The 18465-nt window shown below is 41.3% G+C and overlaps 1 protein-coding gene across 1 annotated transcript in view; it reads left to right on the plus strand.

The window, feature by feature from the left end:
* Positions 1-18465, plus strand: part of LOC105014014 (A disintegrin and metalloproteinase with thrombospondin motifs 7) — a 118815-nt gene that overhangs the window by 15830 nt on the left and 84520 nt on the right. The window contains exons 5-7 of the mRNA XM_010875959.3: positions 5825-5908; positions 7636-7760; positions 10335-10484. Coding sequence (XP_010874261.2) covers positions 5825-5908; positions 7636-7760; positions 10335-10484 — 359 coding nt within the window. The remainder of the gene's footprint in view (positions 1-5824; positions 5909-7635; positions 7761-10334; positions 10485-18465) is intronic.

Below are 18465 nucleotides of genomic sequence, written 5' to 3' on the forward strand. Positions count from 1 at the left end.
TCTACTGTATATGGGCGTCGGTTTTAGAATTTAAAGACAACATTAGCAGCATTATAAACACGAATTTACATCGTTTTTATTAGGCTCCAGAAATAAGAGAAGACAAAATGACAGTAGGTTGAGACAGTTTGTAACATCAGTGAGGCCGCCTGCCTGTCTCGAGGACCGACCACTGACCTCCGACCACTGACCAATAGCAGCATCCTGACCTCCAGTTCATTGGGGGAAATCCCTGCCCCTCCCTTTCCCTCCCTTTTCTCACAAAAATGCAATCAGCAACTGCATGTATTGTGTTGTGAAATTATTATTAAAAACAGCATATTAAAATCCAATCCTATAGTTGCCGCAAGGCAAGTAACCCAAAGGCCTGCTACCCAATATATTTATTTCCGTTCCATAATTTTCAATGTATCCCAATTTTGTAATTGTATAGTGGATATAGCTACTTTGAATATTCTTCCTGTGCTACTTGACTGAAAGCTCATCTGAATTGAATTGTTAATTGGCTGTCAAGTGTCAAAATCTCATTGTTCTCAGTGATCATTAATGCAGTCCAATCACAACAGCTCAATCAAGCTAAAAGTCCCACTCCTTCATTTCATTTGCATTTCCACTGCACACAATAAATTATCAATTCAATAAATTATTTGAAATATCAATAAATAGATGTGCAACCCTAGTTTCCCAAGAAGTTGGGCCGCTGTGTAAAGACTTGCTTGGGTATTAAAAGATCATTCCAGAGAGGATGGGCCTGTCAGAAGTGAGGATGACGAGGGGTTCACCACAGATTGCGGAAAGCAAAAAGTGCCACATTTCAAGAGTAACGCATCACAATGTAAAATTGCAAAAGAGTTTGGGGATCTACGGTGCACAAAATCATTAAAAGGATTTGGAGAATCTTGAGTAATCTCTGTACACAAGGTTGAAGGGCGAAAACCAATATTGGAAGATCTTCGGGCCCTCAGGCGGCAATGCATTAAAAACAGACACAATTCTGTAATGGAAATCACTGCATGGGCTCAGGAAAACTTCCAAAAACCATTGTCTGTGAACACAGTACATCACTGTATCCACAAATGCAAGTTAAAACTACCATGCAATGAAGAAATCATATATAAATAAGATCCAGAACCGCCGGCATCTTCTCTGGGCCTGAGTTCATTTTAGATGGACTGAGGCAAAGTGGAAAGCTGTCCTGTGACTGACAATTAAAAATGTGAGAATTATTTTTGGGAATTATGGATGCTGCATCCTCTGGGCTGAAGAGAAGAGGGATCATCTGGCTTGTTATCAGCGCATCGTGCAAAAGCCAGCATCCGTGATGGTATTGAGGTGCATTACTGCACATGGCATGGTAACTTGCTCTTCTGTGGAGGCACCATAAATGCTGAACAGTATATACAGGTTTTGGAGAAACATATTCTACCAGCCAGACAACGTCTCTTTCAGGGAAGGCCTTGCTTATTTCAGCAAGACAATGCCAAACCGCATACTGCACATATCACAATAGCATGGCTCTGTAGTAAAAGTGTCTGCGAGCTAAACTGGCCTGCTTGCAGTCCAGACCTGTCCCTTATTGAAAACATTTGGTGCAATATGAAATGACAAATACAGCAAAGGAGACCCAGAACTGTTGTCAGCTGCAATCCTATATCAAGCAAGAATGGGACATTCCACTTTCCAAACTACAGAAATTGGTCTCCTCAGTTCCCAAACACTTACTGAGTGTTGTTAAGGATTTCCCCCAAGAAATTGAAACAAATTTACTCAATTTTATTTAATTTTATTATACAACCATGTTTCATAAAAAGTTGGGATGCTGCGTAAAATGCTAATAAAAATAGAATGCAATGATGTGCAAATCATGTATCCCAATATTTTATTGAAAATAGTAAAACATACTACATTTTGAAACTGAAATTCTTTATTTTCTTGGAAAAATACATGCTCATTCTGAATTTGATGCCAGCAACATGTTTCTAAAAATTGTGACAGGGGCACCTTTTACACTATATTGCTTCACCTCTTCTTTTAATGGCGCATAGTATTTAATGGACCTCCATTATGCTTGATTTAAAAATGCCTTGTTCTTAACTTGTGGCCATATATGGAGTATTTTAATTGACACATAAGGCATAAGATTCATTAGATGAAAAGGACAGACCCTATTTATTCATTATACAGACAGGAACAGTCAAAAGGGAAGTGGGCTGGATTTGAACTCATGCAGACTCCGTTGTGCCACGGTCGATAACCTCATACATGTGACCACCCTAGTCAGCAACACTGAAGATGTCAGTTTTTGCTTTCTGTTATTACCAAATATGGACTACTGTGAAATCTGTTAACTGTACATTTCCTTTGGTCTGCTGGAATGTTTTTCTTTTCAGTGGTGTAATACTGTCCTAGTTACCTGCTTAGACTTTAAGTTGAAGTCATTGACAGTAATTAAGAGTTATTCTGTTGGCACTGCTTGCATTGCAGTCTATGTTATGTAACATCCATCTGAACGACATAATCCAAGACATCTTGTTGGCTGACTCAAAAAAGATGCTAAGTTTTTCCATGTAACCCCTCCCTTCAGCCCGTTTCCCTCCGTTCTGTAGAGTACTGTGACATGTTTTGATTAATCAGTGATTTAGTAACCCTCATCCCTCTCCTTTTCCAAATGACTACAACTTCCCAGGCACTGACCCCTCGCTGTTATGACCGCTTACTGGACAGATGCCAGGTCAGCTGACCCTGTCCTAACTCTATTGCCAATTGTCATGTAATATGTATTTTTTTCCAAACCTTTTTTCCCAAAATATGGCAATGGTTTGGTCTGTCCTCAGCTGCAAAGGAGACCTAGCACAGGAAAGAATATCAGGAAATGAGATTTACGCTGACGGAGCTCCCCTAGCTTTGCAGGGTCTGGAGCAAAATAACAAGTGGCGGAAGCAGCTGTCATCCCATGCCTCCCTCAGGTGTGTTGGCTGTTAGCGCTGAGCACCGTGGCTTTGATCTCCCGAAACTCCAGTCATTGTGTGATTGGGAGCTGTAGGGATAGTACAGTGAGCTTATCCAAACAAACATACATTGCATCACCTTCCTCCGGAGACCCAGTGGAGTTCTATTGTGTCTAGATTAGTGTGATGGTGGCCGTTTTGGAGAATTCACTCACTCGATGCTGTCCATCTGGCTTCTGTGGGATTCTGTCAGGAAACTATTTCAGTCATTCAGCAGATGCTCGCGTCCAGAGGGACTTACACTTCACGCAGGAAACTACTACTCTGGAAATGGGATGCAACCACTATTTTGTTTTCGGGCAGCTTTGTTTTTCAATTGCTTTTCATATTAAATGGAACACCAACCATGGAGCGTGCCTCTACGACCATTCTCGCGATTACACAGACAGATTGAAAGGTTTTGCTTCTAAAGGTTTCCTTTTATGTTGTACCTTCAAACCTTATGTAGAATGACAGAACCTTTGGTCGCGTAGAAGACCACAGCCAAAATGTCTACATCTGACTTTCACACTGCAGTTCGTGTTGTGCTATATGAACAGATTTGTGTTTTATCCTGTGTGAAGAGATGGCTTTTCTCTGCATTTACGAACTGGAAAAGTTTTTGGACCGGGGACAAGTGGCATTTATGATGAATTAGTCTCTTTGTACATTGTACTTGCGATATCTGCAGTGCCACCGTGATAAAGCTCTGACTGCACATCGTCCCAGGATATGAGCGGGTCCCAATGAGACCAGTGTTTGAAAATAAATATACAAGCATAACATGAACATGAAACATGAAACACCAAACAGTACACATGAAAACCACATCAAAGGTAATATGTTCTCCATTGATTGGAACCCAACAAGAACATTGTGAGACAGTGTTTGAAAATAAGCAATATCTGAACAATGTCTGAGCAACATGAAATACCAAATGTAGAACTTCAAAACAACACCAGAAACAGTGAGATTGTCCCCACAGAGGGCATCCCAATGTCAGGGGAATGTTTTCCCATCGTTTAAATGTCAGCTCGGGCTATAGTTCATAATATTCAATATCTACAATACATACTATGGTTGAGGTTTGATCAGGCTTGATCTGGGAGAGTCAGCCTGGAAATTAATGTTTGACCACCACTGTAAGAAGTTATGGTATGACTCATTTTCTCATTCGTCATTTCAGATAGCATTAAAAAATACACCACTCACCACCCAGAAAAGGTGAATATGACTCAGTGTTGTTGTGAACATATATCTGGGTCTAAAACAAAGCACCTTGAATGTGTGTGTGTGTGTGTGTGTGTAAAATGATGTGACCCGATCGTTAAGGTGTGTGTGTGGGTGCTGGCAGCTGTAGTACTGATTTGTTTGTTGTTCACAGAATGAAAGGAACATTTTAATTCACCCCAACAGCTTGTGAGACGAGAGACACAGAGAGGAAGGGAGGAAGGGACAGGTGAAAGTGATGAGGGGAGGGAGCGTGGAGGGTGATGGGTGTGTAAACATTTGCAGGAGACTACTGCAAGGATAGTAAAACAAGACATTTGACCTTGTGGGGTCATTTTGCCAGTTCCCATGAGGACATTGGTTATTTTCAGTTTGGGGTTAGGTTTAGGGTCAAACTCATCATAGTGATCAGATTTAACAGGGTTAGGGTTAAGACTAAGTTTATGTGGTTAGGGTTTGAGCGTTACGGACAATGCTATTTTGACTCTGCCCACATTTGACCCCGCCCACCATTTCTTTGTCCATCACAGGTTTGACAGTCATACACTGAATACAAACACACACATTTGTGCACAGCACATGTCAAATACAAAATTTTTGAAGATAGTAAGAAATATTATATTAAGTGACACCTGCCAGAGTAACCTCCCAAGTGAAGGGTACCCTCTGGTCCACTGTTCCACCACTCCACGTCTGTCCATTTTGTTTAGTCATAATTCAAACGAAATCTGTGAATTTTGTGATTAAGTATGTCGAGTGTTCGTTTTTAGAAAGACAAGTTTTTCTAAAATCACTTTTAGAGAGATTAGTTTGGCCAGAGCCTGTGGCTTCAGGATGATGTAATGGTGCATGATGCATTTCTTTCTGTACTTCTCTACCGCCGCAACCACCGCTCCTTCTGTGTCCAGCGATGGCCGTTGCAGCTGTGTAAAGTACGAGCCGTCGTGTTTGTCTCTAAACTGGTTACGCACCTGATCATCCCTAATTCGTTGATCAGGGTCTAGGGTCCAAGACAGCAGCTGAGACAAGATGCTTATCTTAAAAGTACCGTGTGTAACAAGTGGAAACATTCTCTTATAGTGTAGTTTTTCAATAATAGTGTAGCTAATTAACAGATAATATAACTACTGCCACATTTCATGTATATATTAATAATTTATTAGTTATAGTTACTAGTTGCAATTAAATAAGTCCTAAACCTGACCTGAACAGGAAAATGATGGAAATCCAGAAAATATGGGTTTTGTAAAAAAACTAGAAAAAACTCTAATCTTGGATGTTGTATTCTGTGTCACATTGAAGATTGTGAAGAGTTTTAATAGACTAGGATGTTGAGAAAGTTATTAAATCAATCATTCTTTTGTGCAATTTTCTTTGTCCAGGCAGACAACTGTGCACCTTAACAAATTGTCAGTGTCTGCTTTTCCTCTGCGGTTACCAATGTAAAGGAAACTTTCAAATCAATACTTACTGTATAGATATAATAGATGAATAAATAGGAATTCATTTACTATTTGCGGGATAATGATATTCATTTTTGTCTTTTTTAACCCATCTCTCTGAATCACTCATTCAGCATCTTCTAAGTGTCTGCCGTTATGTTTCAGGTATCAGGGTTGTTTCGTGATGCCAGCATTGGGAACCCCATCAACATTGTGGTTGTTCGTCTCATCCTGTTGGAGAAGGAAGAGGTAGGAGAATGAAGAATGAGTCACTTAAAAAGGCAGTGTTATTGAATCTGTGCTAGAAGACTTGCCAGAGTTACGGCACTTGTGGAAAATCATTGGCCTTCAATGACGGCCAGATCATAATGTCAGCGACATGTTTTGATTAGGCCTTCATTATTTCCTTGCGATACGTTAGGTCTCCAGTTTTCTGCAATAACAGATTGATATGGCATGAGGCCCAGTGTCATACCAGTGGAATAAAATAAAATAAATAGTACCACATGATTAAGCAAAGTATTTTTAAACTCTTGGAGTGAAGGCAAAATTTGACTCTGTACTGATAGTGTGTCATCATGCCTTCTCACTTGAAATGAGGTAGTTATACCCTTGGTAATAATCAAAACTAATTCCAATGTCATTTTTCCCGAATGTTAAGATGATGTTATTCGTTTGTGTAATGAGCTGGGGGAAATTCAGTCCACAGGCGATGCCAGGCTCAGTATAACAGAGAGAGTCAGGAAATGAGAGATGGAGAGAAATATAAAAACAACAGCAAGCCACTACCGCGGTAACTGCCCTTCTGTTTCTTCAAACCTTAATCAGTCATTTCTCACCGTCTGCCTATTAGGGCATTGCCAGATTTTTCTGAGTCCAGAGAAGGGCGTTCCAACCTTGTTCCTCATGATTTACAGTGCTTTAGGTCTTCACTCCGACCCTAATCTGGCACATCTGTCACTTACACTTAGCAGGTCATTGACTCAGGTTAGGTATCACTGGGTATGAGCGGAATGCTACAGGAGGGAACAGCATTGGGGAGCCCTGCCCCAGAGTGGAAGGGATGTCCCCAATTAACCTATGGTTGGTCATGTGGTGAGGGGAGCCGCTCGTTAGTGGAAGAGTTGAAGCGGTTGAGAGTTAAATAGAGATGGATAGAGACAGTCTCAGCTGACTCCTGGCTCTATCCCCCCTCCCTTAGACCACACTCCCCCTTCACCCGCATAATCGACACAGCCAGATCCTTCAAACAGAATTTCACATCAGAACATCACTTGCCCCTTCTAATATTATCCTGCCAGCATAGGAAGTATAGGTTCTCAAAGCCTTCCCACAACATGTTAGGAAAGTCAGTGTGCAGCCAGCGCTCTTAACGCAGTGTTCTGCATTCTGTCATGGCGATAACGCTGTGAGGTGCGAGGGTAGCGGGTGCGTAAAAGGAGACGCGATAGTTTAGCTTGTCTTTTAATGTGGACCACGCGCCGCACGGCCTCAAACCAGACAAATAACTGGTGAGGAGCGGAGGAAAACCGGGAACACAAATAGACAACATAAAAAAACAGGTGTGTGTGTGTGTGTGCGTGTGTGTGTGTGAGGGGAGCGTTTGTCTTTCGTCTCTGGCCAGCGGTTGGTGCACCGTCGGGGTGGGGCACCGGTGAAGGAGGGAGCACGCAGCACCATGCGGAGCAACCGTCACAAACGTCTTCTAACCTTTCCCTAACAAATTGAGATCTGATTGATCTCAATTTGATCCTCGACATGACGGTTCAGTAGAAACCATTTCTCACGTGATTCATCATTACGACCAGTAAAAAACAACATCCCTGGCAGCCTGTTTTCAAACGTATCTGCCCTCTCACGACAAAATCAAGTTTAGGTTGTCACGATAGGCCGGAGGTAAAAAAAAAACGTGCCCGTTTCCATGAAGGCGTTTGATGTCATTGTCTAATGTAATTATAACATCTCTTTGGTGGCAGGAGGACCTGAAGATCAGCCACCATGCCGACAACAGCCTGAACAGCTTCTGTAAGTGGCAGAAACGTCTCAACGTGAAGGGAGAGGAGAATGCAGTGCACCACGACGTGGCCGTCCTCATCACCAGGTAGCCCATGATGGACTCACCAGCGTCGAGTGGGGAATTCCACTTTCATTAGGATGAACTCTCTTAAATACACTGATCTGAAATACTGACTTGGATACAGTGAGGGAAAATATGATGCCCTGCTGATTTAGTAGGTTTGCCCACTGACAAAGAAATGATCAGTCTATAATTTTTATGGTAGGTTTTTTTGAACAGTGAGAGACAGAACAACCACAATAAAATCCAGGAAAACACATATTATAAATTGACTTGCATTTTAATGAGTGAAATAATTATTTGATCCCCTCTCAATCAGAAAGATTTATGTCTCCCAGGTGTCTTTTATACAGGTAACGAGCTGAGATTAGGAGCACACTCACAGAAGTAATCAATCAATCAGATTCCAAACTCTCCACCGTGGCCAAGACCAAAGAGCTTTCCAAGGATGTTAGGGACAAGATTATAGACCTACACAAGGCTGGAATAGGCTACAAGATAATCGCCAAGCAGCTTGGTAAGAAGGTGACAACAGTTGGTGCGATTATTCGCAAATGGAAGAAACACAAAAGAGCTGTCAATTTCCCTCGGTCTGGTGCACCATGCAAGATCTCACCTGTTAGAGTTGCAATGATCATGAGAACGGTGAGGAATCAACCCAGAACTACACGGGAGGATCTTGTCAATGATCCCAAGGCAGCTGGGACCATAGTCACCAAGAAAACAATTGGTAACGCACTACGCCGTGTGGTCAGATGAGACCAAAATCTAGCTCTTTGGCATCAACTCAACTCGCCATTTTTGGAGGAGGAGAAATGCTGCCTATGACCCCAAGAACACCATCCCCACTGTCAAATATGGAGGTACAAAAATGACCCAAAACACACGGCCAAGGCAACAAAGGAGTGGCTCAAGAAGAAGCACATTAAGGTCCTGGACCTAGCCAGTCTCCATACCTTAATCCCATAGATAATCTGTGGAGGGAGCTGAAGGTTCGAGTTGCCAAACGTCAGCCTCGAAATCTTAATTACTTTTAGAAGATCTGCAAAGAGGAGTGGGACAAAATCCCTCCTGAGATGTGTGCAAACCTAGTGGCCAATCTACAAGAAACGTCTGACCTCTGTGATTGCCAAAAAGGGTTTTGCCACCAAGTACTAAATCATGTTTTGCAGAGGGGTCGAATACTTATTTCACTTCATTAAAATGCAAATCAATTTATAACATTTATGACATGCATTTTTCTGGATTTTTTTGTTGTTATTCTGTCTCTCACTGTTAAAATAAACCTACCATTAAAATTGTAGACTGATCATTTCTTTGTCAGTGGGCAAACGCACAAAATCAGCAGGGGATCAAACATTTTTTTCGCTCACTGTGCATACATACTGTGCTCTGTTTAATTTCAAATAATCAAATGGCCTTTTACTTATGTTCCTCTTGAGTGCAAACATTTTAAAACATTGATGGATACTTTTGACAGTCATCTCTGAGAATTTTTTCTTCTGCAGTCATTGGAGATTTTTTAAACTTTTTATTTCAAGTTCAAGGTAACAGTATACAGTAGGTTGGTTTCTTCACTTTTTGTCATCCTCTCAAGGACTCAGTATCCTCTTTTTTTTATTGCCTTAAATTGATTTCTCTGCGATAGCCTGAATGGAATGAATGTGAGGCATGTAAAAAAATGTACTGTAAGAAAACAACCTAGAGATCCTGTGCCTGTGTTGTCCACTCCAACTGACAGATGGACTGTTGTTTTCCATTGTGACCTTCCATCCAGAAACGCATCCACTTAAAACCAGCCATTAACCGCCAACTCCTGTTTGATAAACTTGTTCCGTTTGAAGGGCTTCATCATTCTATTATTTTAACAACGCAACATCAAGAGTATTTCTAGAGATAAGGCGAACCTTCTTGGAGTTTTTTTGGATGAGACTGAGCTCCTGAGTATTTCTATTTCTTAACTGTTTCATTTAACTTCTCAGAGATTCATCCATCCGTTTGTGCTCAACATGGAGTCACAGTTTGTTGGCAACCTCAGTCCTCCTCTGACACTGAAACAGTGTTTGCCACATGCAGGAGAATGTTGTTGTTACTATGTTAGTAGAGGAGTATTCTAGCCTCCTCCAACAAGGAAGGGTTTTGTCTTGGCATCCAATTGGAGAGTTAAAAAAAGAAAGTGCCACAACGCCTCCGAATCAGCTGTTGTTTCTCTCTGGGTAGTTTACATTTTGTTGTTCATCATACGTTCTGAACCAGCGCGTCGTAGTAAGGGCATACATTTTCTACTTTTTTTCTTTCTGGCCCACCAGTGGGGATCAACAACATCCCGTCCATGCTCAAATGTTTGGTAATGTTTCGTTTGCCTAATGACGCATGAGTAGCCAAAGAATTTCATTTCAGATGAGCACTTCCCTCCATATTTCCAACATTGTTCTCTCCTGAATTGCTTTTCGACCTACAGTAAAGCCAGATCATTTGCAACTGTCCCATTCCCCTTGCCATTTTTCTACCTCCCGCTTCACCCCTTATACCACCCCCTTCCCCTCCCTCCTGCTTCTCTTCCTGTCACCCCCCCTCCCCTTCCTTTGCCCTCCTCAGAAAGGACATCTGTGCTGCCATCAACAAGCCGTGTGAGACCCTGGGCTTGTCCCACGTGGCCGGCATGTGTCAGCCTCACCGTAGCTGTAGCATCAGTGAGGACACGGGCCTCCCGCTGGCCTTCACTATCGCACATGAGCTTGGCCACAAGTAAGTATTCGCGCGCGTGATCAGAGACTCATATACGTATGCAGGTGTGCGTTCATGCTGCATTTGTCCTTTGTACTTGCAAAATGCCGCTTAGGGCAACCTGGGGCTGGAAAGGGACATTCCTTAAAGGTTTTTTTTTTGGTTCTATCCCAGAACAAACCTTATTGAACAAATGGGGACTGGTCTGCCATAGTCTGACAGGATTTTAGACATTTTGGTTACATTTTCATTCAGGGAAGCTGAGAAATATGTAGACATCAAGTTATGAGGATAAATTAGGATAAACCTTTAAATCTGTGTGATCTAGTTATTGAACGACTACTAACCCTCATCTAACTTACTGAGTTGTCATTTTGTTTGAATGTTAAGTGTTTGCATCATGTGTTTGAGTGTCTGGGATGTCAATCAATGCAGTTTATTATTTTCATGCCTGACATTTTGATTTGACAGTCAGTTAGCCAATCAGAGACACAGTTAGACAATCGGTCAGGTCAATGAAGACTTCCAACACTCTTACCCAATTTCTCTATCCACTTAGATATGTCTCGCTTAAATTATATGTCAGTGACATCTATGCAGTGGCACAAAATGGTCCTCAGAGTGACAGTGGTTTAATTATTATTTCAAGATACTCACAGTTCATTTACTAGGACTGGATTGGTAGACATTACAATAGGGGGACAATGTATATCACATGCTGTCATATACCTTAAAATTAAATCTGGGAGTATAGAGCCACAAAAGAAGAAAGAAATGTGTCACTCTCCCAATACCTCCAGAGGGAACTGTATTAGCCATACAAAGACCAGTTATTTATAACAATTTTAAAAAGAAAGGCTTTAGAAAAACAAATGCATTTCTTATAATAAAGACCTCATATCACATCCAGACCAAACTGTGAGTTTATCTGGATAATAATATTTTGTTAATCGCAAATGTCCCAGACTGCATCTTTAAGCACACCACATTTATTTCAATAAATGTAGTTTTCAGGCAGCAGCAACTTTCTTTCCTTGCTGTTTTTTCTATTAGGCCAGAAAACACATTATATCAACTGTGACGCATTTACCAATTATTGAATGCTTGATTTTCCTTTCCAGTTCAAAGTTGTTTGGTGTGATGAGAGTCGTGACGAGTCCACACCAAAATGGGTTTTCTGTTTTTGGAAGATAAAAACCTGACGCTCAACCTAACATAGCTTTAAAGCTTCTGTCTGACAGTCAAAACAGAGATCACTCCTGTCTCTCTGTTACGAACATTTATACAAACAACTTTTGATATTTCTCAATGACAATGCCACAAACATTCATACAATTAGATCCACTCACATACTGTAAACCACGTTAGGCGAAATACTCAGATCTGTTCAGGTAGATTAATCCCTGTGCTATTTCATCTACATTGTGTTATATCATACGATGAACAAAAAGAGATGTTTGTGTCAGGTATGAGTTATTGTCACACAGACAAATCCTCAATACAAACACAGCTAGCTATACACTACAATTACACTGTCCCCAAATACCCTCAGTAATGAGAATGTATTGTGCCCAGACACCTTCAATTAGGATACGTCATACATAAATACCCCATTGAGAATATATCACCTTCATATAATTATTACAGGAAGGTGTTGGATTTATATCCCATCCTGAGCCTCACCTCTCTGTGTCGCTCAGAGAACATGACATTAATTTAGGATTTAATTAGCATTCAATGTGCTGAATAAATGAGGAGCTGCCTTACGTGATAACATGTGCCATTGCTCAGATCCCTCTGCCCCACTAGAACAAAAAGCTCTTTCTCCTCAGCGCCATTTTCTTTCAGGCAGACACCATTGAAATTTGCCATGATGAAATAATATTGGTTGAAATGATAGGCCCCCTTAAAATGATTGGACCATTAAAAACGCATTCAGTGAAACACAAATGCACCAACAGTGAAGAATGACACCAACAGTGAAGCATAAACTCATACCCACCACCCTGGACCAATAGCTGCTTGTATACTGCACCCACAGAGCTACGGAGACAACGCACACCCCACCAGTACCAGCTATGTGAGATTGCTGTTTATTGTCTACAGCACAGCTTTTAGCACTTCAGTTCTATCAAAACTTGTCAGAAAGCTGGGAGACCTGGAGCTGGGCCCAGACCTGTGTGAATGGAATATAATCCTGACTGGGGCGTTCTCTGACACCGGGAGCCCATCAGCCTTCTCCCGAACTCCCTGTTTCACCCATGATTAGTTGGCCACACACGACGCCAACTCGATCTTCGAATAACTGAAGACATGACCTTGCCTGAAGTCCAGCGACAGTGAGGCAGTCGATAGGGAGGTTTGAGTCCCAAAAAGAGCACGTACCCCCTACTGTAGAGAGTCGTATGCTTTAAGATCTTGCTGCATGCACATCACTGAGAATGGTCCGACCAAACCCACACCATGGTGACCAAGGTTCGGCAGTGCCCATTCAACATCAGGCAGCTGAAGAAATTTGTCATTTTCCCGAGAGCCCTCACACCATTTCGAGCATTCACACCTATTAATGCAGACATTTTGTATTATTGATTTGTGAATTTGTAATAGTTGTAGATTGGACAATTATTGAAAAATTATAGGCCAATATCGAACCTCCCATTCTTCTCAAAATTCTTAGAAAAATGTGTTTCCCAACAACTGAATGCCTTCCTGAAGACAAATAACATTTATGAAATGCCCCAGTCCGGTTTCAGGTCCCATCATAGTACTGAGACTGCACTCGTGAAGGTAACAAATTACCTTCTAATGGCCTCAGACAAAGGTTCCGCATCCGTCCTGTTGCTTCTTGATCTTAGTGCTGCTTTTGACACTATAGATCACTCCCTTCTCTTAGAGAGACTGGAAACCCATATTGGGCTACGTGGACATGTTCTAGTCTGGTTTAAATCTTATTTATCTGAAAGATATCAGTTTGTTAGTGTGGATGGCATATCCTCTGTCAAAGGTATGCTTTGGTGTTCCTCAAGGCTCGGTTCTGGGCCCATTATTGTTCTCACTAAATATGCTGCCTCCGGGCGATGAAATCCGAAATCACAATGTACATTTTCACTGTTATGCTGATGACACACAGTTATATATTTCAATGAAGCATGGAGAAGCCCCAAAATTAGCTGCTTTGGAAGCATGTGTTTCAGATATTAGGAAGTGGATGACAGAGAACGTCTTGCTCTTAAACTCAAGAAAAACTGAAATGCTTGATTTAGGACCCAAGAAACAAAGAGCATTGTTAGCAGATCTCACTGTGAACCTCGACGGTTGCATGGTCGTATCCCAAAAAACTGTAAGAAACCTCGGCGTTACACTTGAACCTGACCTCTCCTTTGATGAACATATAAAATATGTCTCAAAAGTTGCTTATTTTCATCTTCAAAACATTGCAAAAATCTGAAACTTTCTATCAAAAACGTATGCAGAAAAACTAATCCATGCTTTCGTCACTTCTAGACTAGATTATTGCAATGCTCTTCTTTCCGGTTACCCTGACAAATCAATAAATAAACTTCAATTAGTGCTGCAAATGGCTGCTAGAATCCTAACTAGAAAAAAACAATGTGAACACATTACTCCTGTACTAGCGTCCTTACACTGGCTGCTTGTTAGGGTTAGGGCTGATTTTAAGGTTTTACTGTTAACCTATAAATCAATACATGGACTTGCTCCTACTTACCTTGCTGAAATGATCCAGCCATATATACCTACGATCGCAAGATGCAGGCCTTTTAATTATGGAATGATCTGCCAATTAAGGTTAGAAATGCAAACTCAGTGCAAACATTCAAGTGTCTACTAAAAACTAATCTCTACAGCATGGTTTATGATTAGGTGTAGCCTGGACCAGGGGCGTGAAGGTGACCAGAAGGCTTGATACTGTCCACCCTTGCTGTCTTGCCAGGTTGGCTCTCGTCACCACTGGGATGCCCTCCCCCCAATTGTGCAATTGAGCTGTAATCTGCTGGCAATACTCGGCCCTCATTCAGGGTGGTTGCGGTTGGTGGGTGTCCCTTTGGTTGATGCCTGGCAATGTGGGTGGATTGATTTCCTGCCTGTTGGGCCCTGTTTCTCCAGACCCCCCAGTCTCAGTCCCAGTTGGGCCCTGTTTCTCCAGACCCCCCAGTCTCAGTCCCAAGGTCTTACGCTGCTATACTATTGTGCTGGGGGATTGGGTCAGTTCTCCTTCCCCACTAAGTTCTCCTTCTCCAATGTAAATTGTTGTTGATATGAGGAATGCATTTTCAGAATTGTCCCAGTCTCCTCCCGTTTTAAACTTTAGGAGGACATTAGGTCCTGGTCCACACCTGCGTTGTACCTGGTTTGGGGGGCCCGTTGCTGTCCCTGTCCTTGTCCATCTGGTCATACTTTTGACCTAGTCTAAATTGAAATAGACTCTGGATTTAGCCCACATACATTTATTAATTATTCCAATTGGACTCTTAGTATCTCACCCGGCACAGCCAGAAGAGCACTGGTCACCCCTCTAGGTCCTCTCTAGGTTTCTTCCTAAAATTCTGCCTTCTTAGGAAGTTTTTCCTAGCCACTGAAATTCAACACTACTGTTGTTTGCTCCTTGGGGTTTAAGGCCGGGTGTTTCTGTAAAAGCACTTTGTGACAACTGCTGTTGTAAAAAGGGCTTTATAAATAAATGTGATTGATTGATTGACATTTATACTTTTGTGGACTTAAAAACACATATAGCCACACAAACCATGCAATGTCAATACACTCAAAACAATACAAAGGAATTTAGCATTAATTTATCATTCCCCATTTTATACAAGTATCTAATTATCATCGCTAATTATGAAGCGAACCCATGGCTCTCATAAGACCCACACTGCTGGCCCTGGTAGTTCAAGCTTAGAAGGGATATTGGAAAAGAGGTAGAGAAAGAGCTGGAGGCAGAGAGCAAAACTTGAGAGTAGGCAGTCCAGGTTGACCTTTCATAGAGCAGAAAGGGAAAGGGAAAGAAGGCCCCTTCCTTGCTGCTAATCAGCAGGTGAGAACTGACTGTTTTACTGTGACAGCAGACCAGGATGGGAAGTTGGGCAGAAAAAACAAAACATCTACAGTGTCTGTGTGTTAAAGTGCTGTGTCTGTAATGACCATGACAATCACATCCAAGAATCATCTCAACTTAATAGCTGGAGGTGGTATTCAAGGCCCATTGCTCCAATGTCTCCTGCTGGCTCAGTGTACAATGCTGTCATCATAAAACACTCAAAGCATTCTATGTTAACGTTACACGTACTGTGCGGCTGCCTGTCTATTTAACACTTTTCAAAACCCACTTTGATCAAAACTGCCATTAATAAATCCCAATTCATAAATATTTGTTAGGTGGCAATTTATCACCACGTAAATAGGCCACTGTATATGAACATGTATATGAATGCATTTCTCTAAATAAAACAAGGCTATTTTATAGGCTGTTTCTGAGCCAACCAACCACTACATGCTTTACATATGCTTTAAAGCCTACCACCAGACTGCTTTAAAATAGTCTGGTGGATATAGCTTCAGCACACAAAAGAAATATCCTATTTAGATCACATTCACTGGTAGAGCTGCTGGCTCAGAAAGCCAATTATCTCTAAAAACTGGTAGTTGGTATAGTTCATAACATTTTGTGTTTGCCCATCATTTGAATTAATGAGAACAAATTTTAGGACTGTCGATGTGGTTCCTGTGAACTTAATAAAATAATATACGTTTACCTGAAATGGCTCTGGTGTGCTAAAACGTTAGTTATGTATGCTGTAATACATAATACATACTGTATAATAGTGAAAACATTTAATTCAATGTTGCAAGTTCAGTCAGAAAGTCATGCAGCATATAAGTGACATATACTGACCGTGTGGTGTGTGGATCCAAATGACAAGCAAATGAAAGTCCACACTCTTGGAATGAGAGTTTGAAGTTCTGTGTCTATGTTTATTCCATTAGGAACACCCTATCTGGCTTAATTAGTGTCAGTGTCATAGCCTTAATTCACAGTGTGCCAAATTCCTGTATAACTCCAGCAGACTTTGTACCAACCTAGAAGTATGACATAAAGGTTGGCCCTTGAATAAGTTTGCAACCAACCACATTATGTAAATACAATTCAAACTGATTTTGCCTGTCCTGCTGTACACTGCAGAGTGCCTAGCCTAGGCTTCTAGTTTTGCCTTGGAGTCTTTGAAGTATTGCAGAGTGATGTTGTGTTGTTGGCTGTTTTGGACATGTATTGGCAAACCCCCTGGAGTGATTCAGATTGGTTCTAAACACCCTGCTCACTGGGCCTTCCACTGAACTGACTACAAAGAAACCAAGGCTCTACCAGACATGTCAAAGGACTGTGTGCGTGTGTGTCTGTGTGTGTTTGTTTGCATTAAAGTGAAGAAACACGTGTGTACAAATTACTACATGCAGTCATGTGAGGAAATAAGCACCCATGGAAAGTTTTTCATATTTGGACGAAGGAATATTTGAGTTCCAAGCACCTTCATTGGTACAGGTAAACCAATTCATCATGCCAATATCAAAAGAGCTATCTGTAGCACTCAGATACAGTAGTATTGAGTCTGGGATGGGTTACAGCGCCATTTCCACGTAATTTGCAGTACATCATTCCGCTGTCCAAGGGATCATCTAGAAATGGAGAAAAGTCCAGACCTCTGGCAGTCTACATAGGACAAATCGCCCCTCCAAATGTATCCCACAAGCCGACCAAAACATCTACAGGCCTCTTCTGCCACAATGAATGTTGGAAGCCACCCAATATATATTTTGCTGTGTTCAGCAGAGTCTTGTGGACCAGGCGATATAATCCATATAAGCCACCGTAGTGGGTCATTTGCCATCTTTTTGCTGAAGTGGCGTGCCTTAACGAGACTGACGTCACTTAACCTGTGGCCTACATCCTTCTAAAGGGTAGAGCCAAGGCAATCGTCTTTTTTCTGCGAAGAGCCTTAGACATTACCATGACCAAATGGTTGGCGCTACAAACTCATAACTCAATTCAAGTCAGGAGAGTCTCTAGAACACGTGGGTGCGTTTCATTTTGCCACAGGACGCCGACAAGCCATGCTATTATCCAAAAGCCAAGCTAAGGAATCACTGTAAAATCTCCCTCATCAGGTGCACTTAAATTCCCTACAATTACCAGTTGGAGCAAAAAAAGTATAAAAATATATTAAATATTCAGTAGAGTCTCTTGAAACAAGGAAGTGGTTTTGGTTTTGCTCCAGGACACCCTAAGGCTTATCTATAATGGTAAGGGTAAGCACTCTGTGGGATAATGGATAATGAGGATAAAACAAACTAACAATAATATATAAATAAATACTTTTCCTATTGTTTTTCTAACTTTTGAATACAAAATATGCAAAGCAGTATATAATTCAACAAAATGTTAGTTTTTTCCACATTTTATGCAAAACTTATATTTTGGAGAATCTGCTTTTATGAACAACATGAAAGGAAGATGCATTGTCTCATCAAATTATTTTCTATATTTTTTCTGGACATCTTGTCATCATTGACTCGACCATGAATTCTATATTTTACCAGAGAATTCTTGAGGAGAATGTAAGGCCCTTGCAAAAAAGCTGAACTGAACATGGATGTTGCAACGGGACAGTGATCCCAAACACACCAACAAAGCTACAACAGAATGTCTGAAACGGAAGAAAGAAAGAAATGGAGTGTTGAGTAATAGCAGAGTCAAAAGCCCTAGAACATGACACTGTTGAAAGAGTTCTATAAAGAAGAGTGAGAACAAAGCCCCCCCAGTCGACGTAAGAGTTATTGACAATAACAAGACATGGCTACATTAAGTTATTTCAGCCTGAGGGGGCACCCCCAACTATTAAAGCTAGGAGTGTACTTCTTTTTTCTGCACTATAAAAATGCATTTCTGTAGGGGAAAGTATCATCTTTCTTTTGATGAATTTGTTGAATT

Source organism: Esox lucius, chromosome 2 (genome assembly GCF_011004845.1).
Source record: "Esox lucius isolate fEsoLuc1 chromosome 2, fEsoLuc1.pri, whole genome shotgun sequence".
Lineage (NCBI taxonomy): Eukaryota > Metazoa > Chordata > Actinopteri > Esociformes > Esocidae > Esox > Esox lucius.